Here is a 16,147-nt window from a genome sequence, read left to right on the forward strand (position 1 = left end):
AGTAGTCACACGGAGGAGGGGCTGGGGCCATTTAGAGTAACAAGACGACCTCACTTATGCTCACTTACATAACCTTTGCCCCTTAAGAGTTAATCTCTTATTCATTGTGCTCCTCCAGTCATTAGAATGTAAATTTTTTCTTTTTCTTTCTTTCTTTTCTTTTTTTTTTTTTTTGCTGAGGAAGATTCACCCTAAGCTAACATCTGTTGCCAATCTTCCTCTATTTTGTATGTGGGCTGCTGCCACAGCATGGCCACTGACAGACGAGTGGTGTGGGTCAATGCCTGGGAACCAAACCCAGGCCACCAAAGTGGAGCACACCAAACTTAACCGCTAGGCCACCAGGGCTGGCCCAAATATAAATTTTTTCTAATCATCTCTTTCTTCTGTTGTTGAGAAATGTTAGGCCCACAGAGTACTTTGGATTCCCCAAGAATTTACATCAACAAGATTCCCCAAGAATTTATATCTCATCTATTATCATTTTGACCTATGCTTTCTTTTAATTTTGACCAAGGTTGAATCAAAGTTTGGAGCTTATAAATGCTAACTATAAAGGGGTGGCAGAGAAAGATAAGGCAGTGAAGGTAAGTGATAAGCAGAAAAGAATCAGAAGAAAGTGGTGTAAGGAAAACCAACAGAGGTGAGTTTTGAAAGGGAGGATGGAGTTGATAGTTCAAATAAGATTGGGGGCCGGCTCCGTGGCTTAGTGGTTAAGTGCGTGCGCTCCGCTGCTGGCGGCCCAGGTTCGGATCCCGGGCGTGCACCAACGCACCGCTTCTCTGGCCATGCTGAGGCCACGTCCCACATACAGCAACTAGAAGGATGTGCAGCTATGACATACAACTATCTACTGGGGCTTTGGGGGAAAAAATAAATAAAAATTAAAAAAAAAAATAAGATTGGCATGAAAAAATGTCCACTAGAGTTTGCAAGTCCAGTGGGTTGAGGAAAGAAAAAAGGTGCAGCTTGAATATAAGAATGGAAAGAGAAGCGTTGGGTAGGTCATTTTTTTAAGGAGAGACTAGGGACAGAATAGGATAAGAAGAAAAAACACTGAAGATGCACTGTTCTGGAACAACGGTCATCTGGGAGTGGATGAAGATTTTCTTAGGATACCTGGGCATGCATAGTATTAAGAGAATCAATCTCTAGATGGTATACATTCTTTCTTCAAATTGCTGTACCTAAGAATGCCTCTAAATTCAAGGTGTCCTATTGCACAATGGCCCTTCTCTCACTTTGCAAAAGCAAACCATACCTCTCAGCCATCTCCAATCTAACTATGGTTACTTGCCCACCTGCAGAGGAAGAACTGGAAATCTACCATCAAAGGGACAATTTGATATACCAAATTAGGTAATGAGGAAGTGAAGTAGTGAATGACAACAACTGGGTATCTTTTTTGCAAAAAGCTCCTATCTTTTCCATTAAGAGATACATTTCCAATAAAACTTTACTTTTTTTTTTTTTTTGGTGAGGAAGATTGTCCCTAAGCTAACATCTGTGCCAATCTTCCTCTATTTTGTATGTGGGATGCCACCACAGCATGGCTTGATGAACAGTCCACAGGTCCATGCCCAGGATCCAAACCAGCAAACCCCGGGCTGCCTAAGTGGAGTGCACAAGTTTAACCACTATACCACTGGGCCGGCCCCAAAACTTTACTTTTTATGTCTAGTAACTCTCAAAAGTTGTAACATAAAGGGGCAGGCCCCGTGGTGTAGTGGTTAAGTTTGGTGTGTTCCACTACAGCAGCCTGGGTTTGTGGGTTTGGTTCCTGGAGGCAGACCTACACCACTACACAGCCATGCTGTGGCAGTGACCCACATATAAAGTAGAGGAAGATTGGCACAGATGTTAGCTCAGGGCTAATCTTCTTCAAGCAAAAAAAAAAAAAGAGGAAGATTGGCAACAGATGTTAGCTCAGGGCTACTCTTCCTCAGGAAAAAAAAAGTTGTAACAAAAAATATGCTAACCACTGATACTTAAAGCTTTAAAAAGACTTGTAACATATTCATGTTGTTTTGATAAGTTGTGTACTATAAATGGATTACTCAATTATAAGTATTTTTTTAAATGACCATCGAAAAATTTTGTAATATTTTAATTTATATACATATTTTTGTTGAAGAAAAGGATGATAAAGTGAACAATAAGACTTTCAAGGTTAAAGCTGTATTGCATTAGTATAAATTATTGTGGGGGAAGTAAAATTGAAATATAAATTCAAGAAGAAAATGCAATTATGTAAAATTTCTGATGATTAAGAACTTGTCTGGGCGGGCCCCCTGGCTTGGTGGTTGAGTGCGCGCGCTCCGCTGCTGGCGGCCCAGGTTCGGATCCCGGGTATGCACCAACGCACCGCTTCTCCGGCCATGCTGAGGCCACGTCCCACATACAGCAACTGGAAGGCTGTGCAACTATGACATACGGCTAACTGCTGGGGCTTTGGGGGAAAAAAATAAAAAATAAAAATTATAAAAACAAACAAACAAAAAAAGAACTTGTCCGTGTAGGGTTTTGTGTGTGTGTGTGTGAGGAGGATTAGCCCTGAGCTAACATCTGTTGCCAATCCTCCTCTTTTCGCTGAGGAAGATTGGCTCTGGGCTAATCCATGCCCATCTTCCTCTACTTTATATGGGACGCCACCACAGCATGGCTTGACAAGCAGTATGTCGGTCCGAGAGAGGGATCCGAACCTGCGAACCCCAGGTGGCCAGCGAAGCGGAGCGCACAAACTTAACGATACACCACTGGGCTGGCACCGTCCATGTAGTTGTTAATAGATGATGGTAGGCATCAAATCAATATCTTATTCAGGAAAAATCTTATTTGGATTCTATACATATTTTTTAAAAAGTGAGAGAAGGGTCTTTATTTTAAAATGCTATGGGGGCCGGCTCCGTGGCTTAGCGGTTAAGTGCGCGCGCTCTGATGCTGGCGGCCCGGGTTCGGATCCCGGGAGCGCCCCGAGGCACCACTTCTCCGTCCAACGCGAGGCTGAGTCCCACGTACAGCAACTAGAAGGATGTGAACCTATGACATACAACTATCTACTGGGGCTTTGGGGGGAAAAAACTGAATAAATAAAATCTTTAAAATGCTATGGGCCAGCCCTGTGAATGAGTGGTTAAAGTTCCCTGAGCTCCACTTTGGCAGCCTGGGTTCACAAGTTTGGAACCCCAGGCTCGGACCTACACTGCTCATCAGCCATGCTGTGGTTGCAACCCATGTACAAAATAGAGGAAGACTGGCACAGATGTTAGCTCAGGGCTAATCTTCCTCAGCAAAAAAAATAAATAAATAAAAAGCTAATATTTACAGTAGAATTCATTGTCAAAATTGCTTTCTTTTCAATTATTTAAGTTATGAGGGAAAATTTTATTTTATTTTATTTTTTATTTATTTATTTTTTTTATTTATTTTATTTTTTCCCCCCAAAGCCCCAGTGGATAGTTGTATGTCGTAGCTGCACATCCTTCTAGTTGCTGTATGTGGGACTCGGCCTCAGGATGAACGGAGAAGTGGTGCCTCAATGCGCACCCGGGATCCGAACCCGGGCCACCAGCATCGCAGCGCGCGCACTTAACCACCAAGCCACAGGGCCGGCCCATGAGGGAAAATTTTAGATGCCAACCTGAAAATGTGTGAATGGATTACATTGTTTTTCAAAATTTGCAGGGGCTACATGAACAAAAAACTTTGAAATCACTGTCTAAAGGAAACAGAGGAGATAAGATCTTCTGGTATAGGGACAAATGCCATCCCTAGAGGAAAGGTTGCCACAGCCTCTAAAACGCAAGGTGTACTGTTGAGGTTGATCCTGATGGGGCTTTTTCTGTAGATCTACATTGTTGGAAATGCCTCATAGAGTAATTATGTGGTTTCCTGTACTCACAGAACTATGTGTTAGAGCTGTGGGAAAGAACTACAAGGCAGAGCTGCTAAAACTATGAAAGACATAATAGTCAAATTTTTTTGTCTTAGGTATTGGCATATCCCAATGATTTGTACTATTCTAGGGTGAGATTGCTTAGGAGTGAATATGATTTGAACTTACTCACGTTTAGAGGGTGTCTGAAATTAAGAACCAGGCAGATCCATGAACTCTGACCCTAAACATGGCCCTAAAGTAAATTGGTTGAAGAAACTGGATCCCAAAGATTACAGGTGGGGAATTTTTAAAGAATGCCCATATTCTTTAAGTCCAACGGAAAGAATTGTGAACGGACTGAAATGACAACCATGGATTGAGCAAAATTTCTTTTTAAAAGGGCTATCTTGAAGATTGTGACTCGAACTTTGGAGGAACTAAGGTGATTGGCAGTGGAAGTGTCACCGACTAATTACCCCGAGGAGTTCAAGGGAGGTTTCAGAAGCATTTAACTGTTTCTCCAAATTGTTGTTGTTGTTGTTGTTTTTTTGTTCTTTATGTTAAGGATGCAATCACCAACCATCCTGAACCAGACTGAGCCCCACTGCAAGAGCAGCGCCTGCTCAGATGTGCTGAGAGATGCCAACTGAGCCTGTGCAAGGGAATACCCACGTCTCCCTTTTGAATATTCATTCCCCATCTGAAATAAAAGGCCCCTGCTTCCATTTGTCCAGGGACAGCCACAACTTTGGAAATGGTTCCACGTGGCCTCCTATTTGCTGCAAATATTTTTTACTTTGTGTGACAACTACTTCTGGTGGAGAGTGTGATTTTTTTTTTTTTTTTTTTTTTTTTTTTTTTTAAAGATTTTATTTATTTATTTTTCCCCAAAGCCCCAGTACATAGTTGTCTGTCATAGCTGCACATCCTTCTAGTTGCTGTATGTGGACGCGGCCTCAGCATGGCTGGAGGAGTGGTGCCTCGGTGCGCACCGGGATCCAAACCCCGGCCGCCGGCAGCGAAGCGCACGCACTTAACCGCTAAGCCACGGGGCCGGCCCTGATTTTTTTTTTTTTTTTTTTTTTTTTTTCCTGAGGAAGATTCGCCCTGAGCTAACATCTTTTGCCAATCTTCCTCTTTTTTCGCGTGAGGAAGATTCACCCTGAGCTAACATCTGTGCCAATCTCTCTCTATTTTTTGTGTGTGGGTCGCCACCACAGCACGGCTACCAATGAGTGGTGTAGGTCTGCACCCTGGATCTGAACCCGTGAACCTGGGCCACTGAAGTGGAACGCACCAAACTTAACCACTAGGCCATGGGGCTGGCCCCTGGAGAGTTTGATTTTAACTTGCCAGGAGGTGAACCCACTTTGGTTCAGTAACAGAAGGAATCACAACATGTGAAATTCCTTAAATAAAAATTTATTGACTTTAAATAATTTTGGCTATGTTACACATAATAAAAAAAATCCTTTGTACTTTTTGTGAAAATAAATAAATTAATTAAATAAAATACAAAGTGTACTATACTATTGGACCAGGTCAGCTTTCTGCCTTTCTCCAGTGATATTTGGGAGGGAAAAATAAAGTGAATGGTAGGGTTTGCCCAAAGTTGGGAATTGATTGGCATTGTCTGTAAGATAGAAACCGAGGAAAGAAAGACTTGGAGGTGCTAGTAAGAATTCATTGTCATCGTTGGAGTTTAGGTTAAAAATGGAACAAATAATGTGTAGGAGAGGACACACAGATCAGAAAGTGGTCAAAATGTTCAAAGTGATGATGAGGATCTAAAATGCACTCGAAATCCACAGGAATTGGAGAGTAAAACAGTAGAAGGAGTCTATATGGTGGTTAGAGACTGATGTTTCTGAGTATCATTTTTAGAAAGTGGAACGTTCTGAGTCATGATGTGGTTTTATGTGCAGTGAAATATGGTCTTTAATCAATAACTGACTGTAAAGAGCAGAGATGAACATCAGTAGTGTGCGGATTCTGTTGACAGATTGAATCCAGTCCCTGACTTTTTAGGCGACCAAAGCGAATACCGCATAAGACTTAATCATATAGAATTTTGGCTTGCCTGGAGATCTTTAGGAATGGATAACTGAATCACTTGGGACAGCTGGATTTTCTAGATAGTTTATAATTAATCCTTTTAGGCACCTAAAATTGCTCTTATAATCATTTTAGATGAAAAGCTTGGTAAAATATACTCCATACTTCCTTAATTTTTTTTTGGTGAGGAAGATTAGCCCTGAGCTGACATCTGTTGCCAATCCTCCTCTTTTTGCTGAGGAAGACTGGCCCTGGGTTAACATCTGTGCCTATCTTTCTTTACTTTATATGAACGGGATCCAAACTTGCGAACCCCGGGCTGCCAAAGTAGAGCATGTGAACTTAACCACTATGCCACCGGGCCGGCCCCCATTCTTCCTTAATTTTTGATGCTGATATGCTGGACATAATTTTACTATTTCTTGATGTAAGGATTAGCATCATGAACATCAGTTATTCAAATGAAATGATTTCAGGGCCTCTGGGGTGGGTAGTGCTTTTTATACTTTACAGATCTTCCTTGACTTATGGTGGAGTTACATCCTGATAAATCCATTGTAAATTGAAAATATCCTAAGTTGAAAATGCATTTCATGCACCTAATCTACCAAACATCATAACTTAGCCGAACCTACCTTTTTTTTTTTTTTTTTGTGAGGAAGATCAGCCCTGAGCTAACATCCATGCTAATCCTCCTCTTTATGCTGAGGAAGACTGGCCCTGGGCTAACATCTGTGCCCATCTTCCTGCACTTTATATGGGACGCCGCCACAGCATGGCCTGACAAGCGGTGCGTCCGAGCGCGCCAGGGATCCGAATCTGGGTGGCCCGCAGTGGAGCACGCGCACTTGACCGCTACACCACTGGGCTGGCCCGAACCTACCTTCAACGTGCTCAGAACACTTAGAGTAGCCTACAGTTGGGCAAAATCATCTAACACAAAGCCTATTTTATAATAAACTGTTGAATATCTCATGTAATTGATTGAATACTGTACTGAAGGTGAAAAACAGAATGGTTGTATGGGTACAGAATGCTTGTCAGTGTATGGGTCGTTTACTTTCATGATCGAGTGGCTGCCTGGGAGCTGTGGCTCACTGCCGCTGCCCAGCATCAGGAGAGTATCATACCGAATATCGATAGCCTGGGAAAAGATCAAAATTCAAAATTCGAAGTATGGTTTCTACTGAATGCATATTGCTTTCGCACCATCGTAAAGTCAAAAAATTGTGTCAAACCATTGTAAGTCAGGACCGTCTGTATAAATAACCCCAGAATGCTTTCCTTTTGAGTTCCTATAGCTTCTTTTCATAGTTTTCCCACTTCTTCCCTTGTTTTTTCAGGTGTCCATTAGCACTTCTGTCATCCATGTACCTGCCCAGAAGAGTGCTCTTTGATATTCTGCTTCTAATCTGCTTTGACTATGGAAACAAGATTATTCACCTTATTAGAACTGCACACACATTCACTGTGACTAGGGCCTACAAGGGGGGAGAGGGGACTTTTTTTTTAAATGCCTATTTTTTAATTTTTAATTAATTAATTAATTATTTTTGTGAGGAAGATTACTCCTGCGCTAACATCTGTTGCCAATCCTCCTCTTTTTGCTGAGGAAGATTGGCCTTGGGCTAACATCTGTGCCCACCTTCCTTTACTTTATATGGGACTCCTCCACAGCGTGGCTTGACAAGCGGTGTGATGGTCAGTGCCCAGGATCCGAACCTGCAAACCCCTGGCCACCGAAGAGGAGTGTGCAATCCTAACCGCTATGCCACTAGGCTGGCCCGAGCAGACTTCTAAGGAGTAGAAGATGTAAGTTTTTAGTTCTTGGATTTTGTGATATCTTTTTTTTTTTTTTTAATAAATTTTATTTATTTTATTTTTTCCCCCCAAAGCCCCAGTGGATAGTTGTATGTCGTAGCTGCACATCCTTCTAGTTGCTGTATGCGGGACTCGGCCTCAGGATGAACGGAGAAGTGGTGCCTCGATGTGCACCCGGGATCCGAACCCGGGCCACCAGCATCGCAGCACGCGCACTTAACCACCAAGCCACAGGGCCGGCCATGTGATATCTTATTTTGGCTTCTCAGTAGCCTCTTCTCTGCCCCCTGGTCACCCCCTCCCCCAATTCCTTCCTGTCTGTTTTCTAAATATACTTTTTAACTGGCAAGTCCATGTAGCATGTCTGACTACAAGTGTTTTGTTTTTTTTTTTTTGTTAGGAAGATCAGCCCTGAGCTAACATCTGTGCTAATCCTCCTCTTTTTGCTGAGGAAGACCGGCTCTGAGCTAACATCTATTGCCAATCCTCCTCCGTTTTTCCCCCCAAAACCCCAGTAGATAGTTGTATGTCATAGTTGCACATCCTTCTGGTTGCTGTATGTGGGACGCGGCCTCAGCACGGTGGGAGAAGCGGTGTGTCGGTGCACGCCCAGGATCCGAACCCGGGCCACCAGTAGCGGAGCGCGCGCACTCAACCGCTAAGCCACGGGGCTGGCCCCCCTTCCTGTCCGTTTTTGAAAGTTGAAGTAAATTCTAGATAGGAAGTATCTCCAGGCCACTATTCAAACCAGTGTCTAGTAAGAATATGAAGCTATTTAGTAGGAAAAGAAAACTATAAGTAGTTTGAAGGGAGAAGCAACTATATAAAAGCTTAGAGCTTTAAAGAGTAGTGATTAGAAGCAGCATTGTAAGCTGCTATAAATTACTATATATAATGAGATGTTAAAGGCATCTTTTTTTTGCCTACCAATTTCATGTCTATATATAGAAATGTGACTACATAAACATATATATATAAGAATGTCTTACAGTAGCATTGTTTGCAATAGTAAAAAATGGTAGACAATTTAAATGCTCATCAATAGAGGAATGATTAAATGAATTTTGTCATGTACTTATCATGCAGCCATTTAAAACAATGAGGTAGTTCTGTATATACAGATCATAGTGGCTAAGAATGCAGACCCTGGATCCACACTGCCTGAGTTCAAATCCCCATCCACCACTTTCTAGTTTGTGGCACTTTAGATATGTTCCTCAACTATCCTGTGTCATAAAAATACATACTTCATAAGATTGTTGTGAGGATTAAGTGAATTCATCCATGTACAACACTTTAAACAGTCCTTCGAACAATTAGTATTAGCTATTATTATCATTACTGGTATGGAAGGACACCTGTGGTATATTGTTTGGTGAAAAGATCAAGTTACATAATAGTATGCATAGTAGGATTCCATTTTTGTCAAAACAAACAAAAATCTGTGTGTACATACATATAGGTGATTTGCACACATGTGGACTGTGGAATTTATTTATTTTTTTTAGAGAATAAACTCTTTTTTTTTTTTTAATTTTATTTCTTTTATTTTTTTCCCCCAAAGCCCCAGTAGATAGTTGTATGTCATAGCTGCACATCCTTCTAGTTGCTGTATGTGGGACACGGCCTCAGCATGGCTGGACAAGCGGTGCATTGGTGTGCACCCGGGATCCGAACCCCGGCCACGGGCAGCGGAGCCTGCGCACTTAACTGCTAAGCCGTGGGGCAGGCCCTGGAATTTCTATATAGGAGGAACTTATGAGTTGCTAACTGTTCTTGTCTGGAAGTTAAAGTTGCCTAACAAACTTTTTTTTTTTTTTTTTTTTGGTGAGGAGGACTAGCCCTGAGCTAACATCTGTGCCCATCTTCCTCCACTTTGTATGGGACGCTACCACAGCATGGCCTGACAAGCAGTGCATCGGTGCGAGCCCTGGATCTGGATCCGGACCTGATCTGGACCCGGGGTGCCAGCAGCAGAGCGCGCACACTTAACTGCTACGCCACGGGGCGGCCCCAAACTTTTTCTTTTTAACTTAGATTCTATATTTTGTTTTGGGTAGCTTTAAAAGGATCTATTTGTCATTACAGGAAGTCAAAGTTTCCTCAAACCAGTCCTTGGTGCATCCACTTTATACATAATATTCACAGAAATGGTCATGAAAGGTTGTATGCACCAAACTGTTAACAGGAATTATTTCTTTTCTTTTCTTTTCATTTTTTTGGTGAGGAAGATTATCCCTGAGCTAACACCTGCTGCAACCTTCTTCTATTTTGTACGTGGGACGCTGCCACAGCAAGGCTTGATGAGTGGTGTGTAAGTCCTCCCCTGGGGAAGCCCAGGCCAGCTAAGCTGACCAGGCAAACTTAACCACTACACCACCTACACCCTAATACGGATTATTTCCAGGGAGTAGCACGAGGGGATCGTGGGCAAAGAGGTGGGGGACAACTTTTACTTTATACACTTCTGTATTGTATTCTTTGCAAATGGTTCACTGTGCATTGATTTTGTGTTAACGTCAAACAATAGAGACAAAATCTCCTCAAAAAAAAAAAAGGATTGGTTAACTTAACGCACTAAGTCATTAACAAAAAAAGAGTGGTGGTGGTGGAGAGCTTTTTGAACTAATATGGAAGAATGTTTATGGAATTACATACACACCGATACAGAACTTCATTATGGGTATGCACCCCCTCCCCATCCTAGTTGTTTTTGGGGCTGTCTACATTGCACAGAGACAAGGCCTTGGAGGATGCACTCAACTGTACCTGTTGACTGTAGTTTTCTCTGGAGAGCGGGGTAGTGGGGAAGTGGGACTGGGAGGAAGGCCTTCCACTGTTAATTTTATGATATTCCAAATCATTTGAAATTTTTACGAAAATCACGTTTAATTTCTATAATAAAAGCAATAAAAGAAACAAACGTCTATAATGTTTTGTAAGTACCTTGTACTTTACCTTATCTGGAATGACACACTATATTCATTTTTCAAGACATTAATTAGGGCTTTACAGATTTCTGCTTTTAGGAATAAATGCAATTTCAATCCATTTAGGATCTTGATTTCTTCCACCTATACAAAAAAAAAAGGGGGGGGGAATCTATCTGATCTTGTACCTAATTTGTTATGACAGTAGGATCACTTAAAGTACAGCAATTATGCAATCCCTTCATTTGCATTCCATTTTGCAAGTGTTTTTCACGTCCGTGACCTCACGGACAAACTTAAGGTATAAAGTTAAAATCGGTATATTGAAAATAAATCTCTCGGGTTACCAAAAAGAACGTAGCTATTAGAATAAAAAATATTTTAAAAATAGCTCATGTAAGCACATATACTTGAATTTGAACTTTAAAAATCTTGGTTCATTTAACTTTTCGTAGGGCTTAGTGATTTTCCTTCACCCAGTCCTAGTCTCGAAGAGCATCAGAAACCTGCACTTGATCACTGCCTTTGAGAAAAGGCGCCCGGGGGTCCCGGGCCGTCCGCGGCGCCGGGGCTCGGCCGGGACTGAGTCAGCGCCGGGGCCGAGAAGTTCGGCGGGAGGCGCAGGGCGGGGCTTCCTCCCGCCGACTCCGAACCCAGCTCTACTTTTCCGAGTCCACGTCTCTTCCTTTGGACAGGCGTGTTTCTTCAGGTCGGGCCCAGCCAACGTGACAGCTACAGAGCTTTAAAAAAAGGAGAACTTCGGCCCCGCCTCGACGATCTCCCCCGGCCGGAGCAGCCCGGGCCAGCTCGGTGCAGCCCCTCACCGCCTGCGGCGCGCGGCTCCTCGGGGCCGAGCCCGCCGAACGCCTGGCTTCGGGGCGCCCCCCTCGCGGCGCCGAGCGCAGCATCCCCGGCATGGAGACCGGCTCGGACTCAGGTCAGAGGCCCGCCCGTCCGCCCGCCCCGCGGCCGCTGCAGGCTGCGCCGGCGCGGCGGGGCTGCTAGGCCGGGCCGCCGGCGCAGGCCTCCGCGTGCCGGGTCCGCGCGGGGAGCGCTCGCGGGGCGGGCGGCGGCAGGTGGGCAGGACGAGCCGCGAGCGAGCGAGCGAGCGCGGGCGGGCGCGCGAGGGGCCGGCGGGGGGGCCGCTGGGAGGATGGCTCAGCTCTTTCTAAATATAAAACCGGCGTGAGTTGGGCGAGCGCGGCGCGGAGCCGCAGAGCCGCCGCGCGGGCCGGGCGCACCGGGACTCGGCCGACAGGCGGCGGCGGCCCCGCAGAGGCGCGAGGCTGCAGGAGCGCCCGGGTCGCGAGCTCGCGGGGACGGCGAGAGCGGCGCGTGCAGCGGGGAGGACGCGGGCGGCGGCGGCGGGCGGGCCTCGGGGGCGCCGAGCGACCGGAGGCGGGTGGCGGGCCCTGCCGCCCCGCGGGCCGCGGGCCCCCCCCCCCGCGGGCCCGCGCCCTCCCCCTCCGCCCCTCCCTCCCTGCCCGGCGCAACATGGCTGCGGCCGCCGCCGCCGCCTCCCAGGACGAGCTGAGTAAGTGGCACCGCGAGCCCGCGGCCGCGAGCCGGAGCCGGCGCTGCGCGGGGCCGGGGGCGGCGGCCGGGGCCGGGCTGCGGGGCTGGGGCGGGCGGGCGGCGGACGCGGCGCGCGGGGGGCTGGGGCGCCCGGGCCTGGCTGGCGGGCGGGGCGCCGGACGCCGCCGCCGCCGGCGTTTGTAGGCCTCAGGTTTGCACCGTCACGTTGCGAAATTGAAACCGGAGACCCGGGCGGAGCCACCTCTCCCCGCGGTCCGTCCCGGCGGTGGGGGGAGCCCAGCCCCCTGCCCGCGGCCCCCGGGCTGGCGGACAGGCCGGAGCCCCATGGTGGGGGGCTGTGTCCGCCCGTCCCGTCTGACCCCTCCATGGCCCTCGGCCCCAACTGCGGGGCGAGTTCTAGAATTGGAGCTTTCGGGGAGGGGGAGATGGTGCCTTTCTGTGACACTCGAGAGATCAGCAGAAAGGTCAAGAATAGGCGGTGACCCTCAGGTGGAGCAGGAAGGGCGGGAGGGCAGAGAGGGTCGCGGCGTTGGCCGCAGGAGAAACTACGGGTGACAGCGCTTGCAGAGAGGAGAGCCAGGGCGCGCTCGACCATAAACGTTGCGATTTTCCAGGGGACGGCGATCCACGTCCGGGGAGAGCGGGGGTCGCCCTGAATCCCAGGCCGCCCCGCCCGCCGCCCGGGTGCGCCTCGATGCTTTGTGGGAAGTGTAGTTCTAGGGCGCCGCAGGCCCACGCTGGGGTCATAAAAACTGAATTTTCCTAGGACACGTAAGATAATCTGTGATTGCGTTTGGGGTGGTCAGATGAAATGCTTTACGTTGAGTTTTCCTTTTTTGTTTTGTGCTTCCTCAGTGCTGCCCTTCACTAAGACAAAAACAAGAAAGATGTTATTCAGAGATGATGTGAGTTTTAAATGGAATGAAGCATGGGTGAGGTGTCACAAGCTTTGTGAAGTTTCTCTTGTTACAGCCCCTTCTGAATTTCCGTATGAAAGTAGTCATAAACATAATAATTTCTGTTTCTTTAGTGCTTGGCAGTTTAAAGCTGCTTTTATACACATGATCTCATTTTTGCCCTCATAACAACCTTGTGAGGCAGGTAGGTAGGAATTATCCCTGTTTTAAAGAGGAGGCAGGTTTAGGGAGATTAAGTTCCTTGCTGCTTTGACACAAAACTGGAGTAGCAGGAGTAATGTTTGCAGTACACGATTGGTGTGACCCTGGGCAGGAGGGAGAGTCTGGGTAGATAGACAAGGTCTCATGGTCTGGTGAGAGAGAGACTCTGGCTGATAGCCACGGAGTTGGTTGCTTGTCTGTCAGTTCCAAGCTGGAGCACCACCAGGCCTTCTGGGGAGATCAGTTCCCTGCCTTTTTTCTTCCATTTTTTGTTATTGTGGTAAAATACACATAATATAAAATTTGCCATCATAACCATTATTTTTGTGTGTGTGAACCATTTTTGTGTGTGTGTGTGTGTGTGTGTGTGTGAGAGGAAGATCAGTCCTGAGCTAACATCCATTGCCAATCCTCCTCTTTTTGCTGGGGAAGACTGGCCCTGAGCTAACAACCGTGCCCATCTTCCTCCACTTTATATGGGAAGCTGCCACAGCATGGCCTGACAAGCAGTGCCTTGGTGTGCGACCAGGATGCGAACCCCGGGCTGCAGCAGCCCAGCGCGCGCACTTAACCACTACGCCGCGGGGCTGGCCCCATCATAACCATTTTTTAAAAACTTGTTTTATTGAAGTCACATTGGTTTATAACATTGTGTAAATTTCAGGTGTACATCATTATATTTTGGCTTCTGTATAGACTACATTGTGTTCACCATGAAAAGTTTGGTTTTCATCTGTCACCATATATATATGTGCCCCTTTTCCCCTTTTGTCCTCCTCCCATCCCCCTCTGGTAACCACCAATTTGTTGTCCGTATCTGTGTGTGTTTGTTTATCTTCCGCATATCCATCATAACCATTTTGAAGTGTACAGTTTAGTGCTATTAAGTACATTCATATTGTGCAGCCATCACCACTATCTCCAGAACACTTTTCATCTTGCAAAACTCTGTACCCATTAAACGCTATCTCCCTATTCCCCCCTCTTCCCAGCCCCTGGCAACCACCATTCTACTTTCTGTCTCTATGATTTTGACTACTCTAGATATCTCATATAAGTGGAATCATACAAGATTTGTCTTTCCGTGACTGGCTTATTTCACTTAGCATAATGTTCTCAAGGTTCATCCATGTTGTAGCATGTGACAGGATTTTCTTCCTGTTTAAGGCTGAGTGATATTCCATTGTATGCGTATATCACATTTTCTCATCCGTTCATCTGTCAGACACTTGAGTTGCTTGTACATTTTAGCTATTGAGCTTGTAGGTTTTAGCTATTGAGAATAATGCTGCTTACAAACATAGGTGTCCAGATATCCCTTTGAGATGCTGCTTCCAATTCTTTTGGCTACATACCCAGAAGTGGGATCATATGGTAATTCTATTTTTAATTTTTTGAGGAACCACCATACTGTTTTCCACAGTGGCTGTACAGTTTTATGTTCCCACTGGCAGTACAGAAGGGTTCCAGTTTTTCTACATCCTCGCCAACACTTGTTGTTTTCTGTATTTTTTTTCTTCTTTTTTTTGGTGAGGAAGATTCACTCTGAGCTAACATCCGTTGCCAAGCTTCCTCTTTTTTTTGCTTGAGGAAGATTAGCCCTGAGCTAACATCCCTCCCAGTCTTCCTCTATTTTTTATGTGGATTGCAACCACAACATGGCTTAACGAGTGGTGTAGGTCTGTGCCTGGGATCTGAACCCACAAACCCGGGCAGCTGAACCAGAGGGTGCCAGACTTAACCACTACGCCATGGGGCCGGCCCCTATTTTCTGTATTCTTTATAGTGGCGATCTCAATGGGTGTGAGGTTGTCTGATTTTTTAAATTGTTATGCTGCATGATATCTAAGTTCTTGTTGTGCCATTAAACATATTAAAATCTGATTTACCATTTGGAATGGGGAACAAAACTAGAGGAAGAATTGGATATCATTCTAAAGTGGCTGATGTATTTGTATATATGCAGTGTGCTTCTGCGTATCAGGTACGTGTTAAGGTGCTGGTAGTACTTCTGGTTAAGGAATTTACTGGCTTTCACAGCTACTGGAAAAGTTAGGAGCAAGTAATTCTAATCCTTGCTTTTCTAATCCATCGTTTTGTTTGGTCATATCATCAATCATCAACCACAGATACCTGTTGACTTGGTTTCTTTATTTCTTCAGGAGAGATTAAATACTTGGCACACACACATATACTGGCTAAGAAGTGTCAGATAAACGACTTTTGGTTTCAGAATGGCTATTATGAAAGAAGAGATGGTTGTTAAAAAGGTGCTTTTTAAAATTCCTCCATAAAAAAAGGAGCTAAGTATGTGAATATTTGCTGGCTATTATTTCTGGCTAGTAGATAATAAAAGCAAACTACTAGATGCCAGTATTGTTTCTTTTTTCCCTAATATTTTATTGTAAAAATCTTCAAAAATACAGAAAAGTTGAAAGTGAGTATTCATATAGTCACTGCCTAGATTCTACATTTGATATTTTACTAGCTTTATCACATATCTTTCCACCTTTTAAAAATCCTATTTTAATTATTTTATTTTTTAATTTAAAAAAGATTGTGGTAGAATACATATAACATAAAATTTATCATGTGTACATTTTTTTTTTTTTGGTTAGGAAGGTTAGCCCTGAGCTAACATCTGTTGCCAATCCCCCTCTTTTTGCTGAGGAAGATTGGCCCTGGGCTAACATCAGTGCCCATCTTCCTCTACTTTATATGGGATGCCACCGCAGCATGGCTTGACAAGTGGTGCATCTGTCCGCACCCGGGATCTGAACCTGTGAACCCTGGGCCACCGAAGCGGAGCG

At 45.3% G+C, this 16,147-nt stretch overlaps 1 protein-coding gene and 1 non-coding gene across 6 annotated transcripts in view; both read left to right on the top strand.

Moving 5' to 3' along the window:
- The first annotated feature begins 3,813 nt into the window (after positions 1-3,813).
- On the top strand, positions 3,814-3,944 carry LOC147913229 (small nucleolar RNA SNORA18). The gene has a single exon (XR_015549060.1). It is a non-coding gene; the product is annotated as a small nucleolar RNA SNORA18 (small nucleolar RNA).
- A 7,374-nt stretch (positions 3,945-11,318) lies between these two features.
- Positions 11,319-16,147, top strand: part of ECPAS (Ecm29 proteasome adaptor and scaffold) — a 94,849-nt gene continuing 90,020 nt past the window's right edge. For 2 of the 5 annotated variants that reach the window (XM_087419314.1, XM_087419316.1), the window contains exon 1: positions 11,319-11,620. Coding sequence is in view for 3 of the 5 variants with exons in the window: in XM_087419316.1 (XP_087275442.1) it covers positions 11,599-11,620 (22 nt within the window). In the remaining 2 variants the exon portion in view is untranslated. Of the gene's footprint in view, positions 11,621-12,102; positions 12,218-16,147 lie in introns of those variants that run through there. The other 3 variants (XM_087419318.1, XM_087419313.1, XM_087419315.1) reach the window with 3 other exon arrangements.

The sequence above is a fragment of the Ceratotherium simum genome, chromosome 29 (assembly GCF_057802395.1).
Source record: "Ceratotherium simum simum isolate JZ-2026a chromosome 29, ASM5780239v1, whole genome shotgun sequence".
Classification (NCBI taxonomy): domain Eukaryota; kingdom Metazoa; phylum Chordata; class Mammalia; order Perissodactyla; family Rhinocerotidae; genus Ceratotherium; species Ceratotherium simum.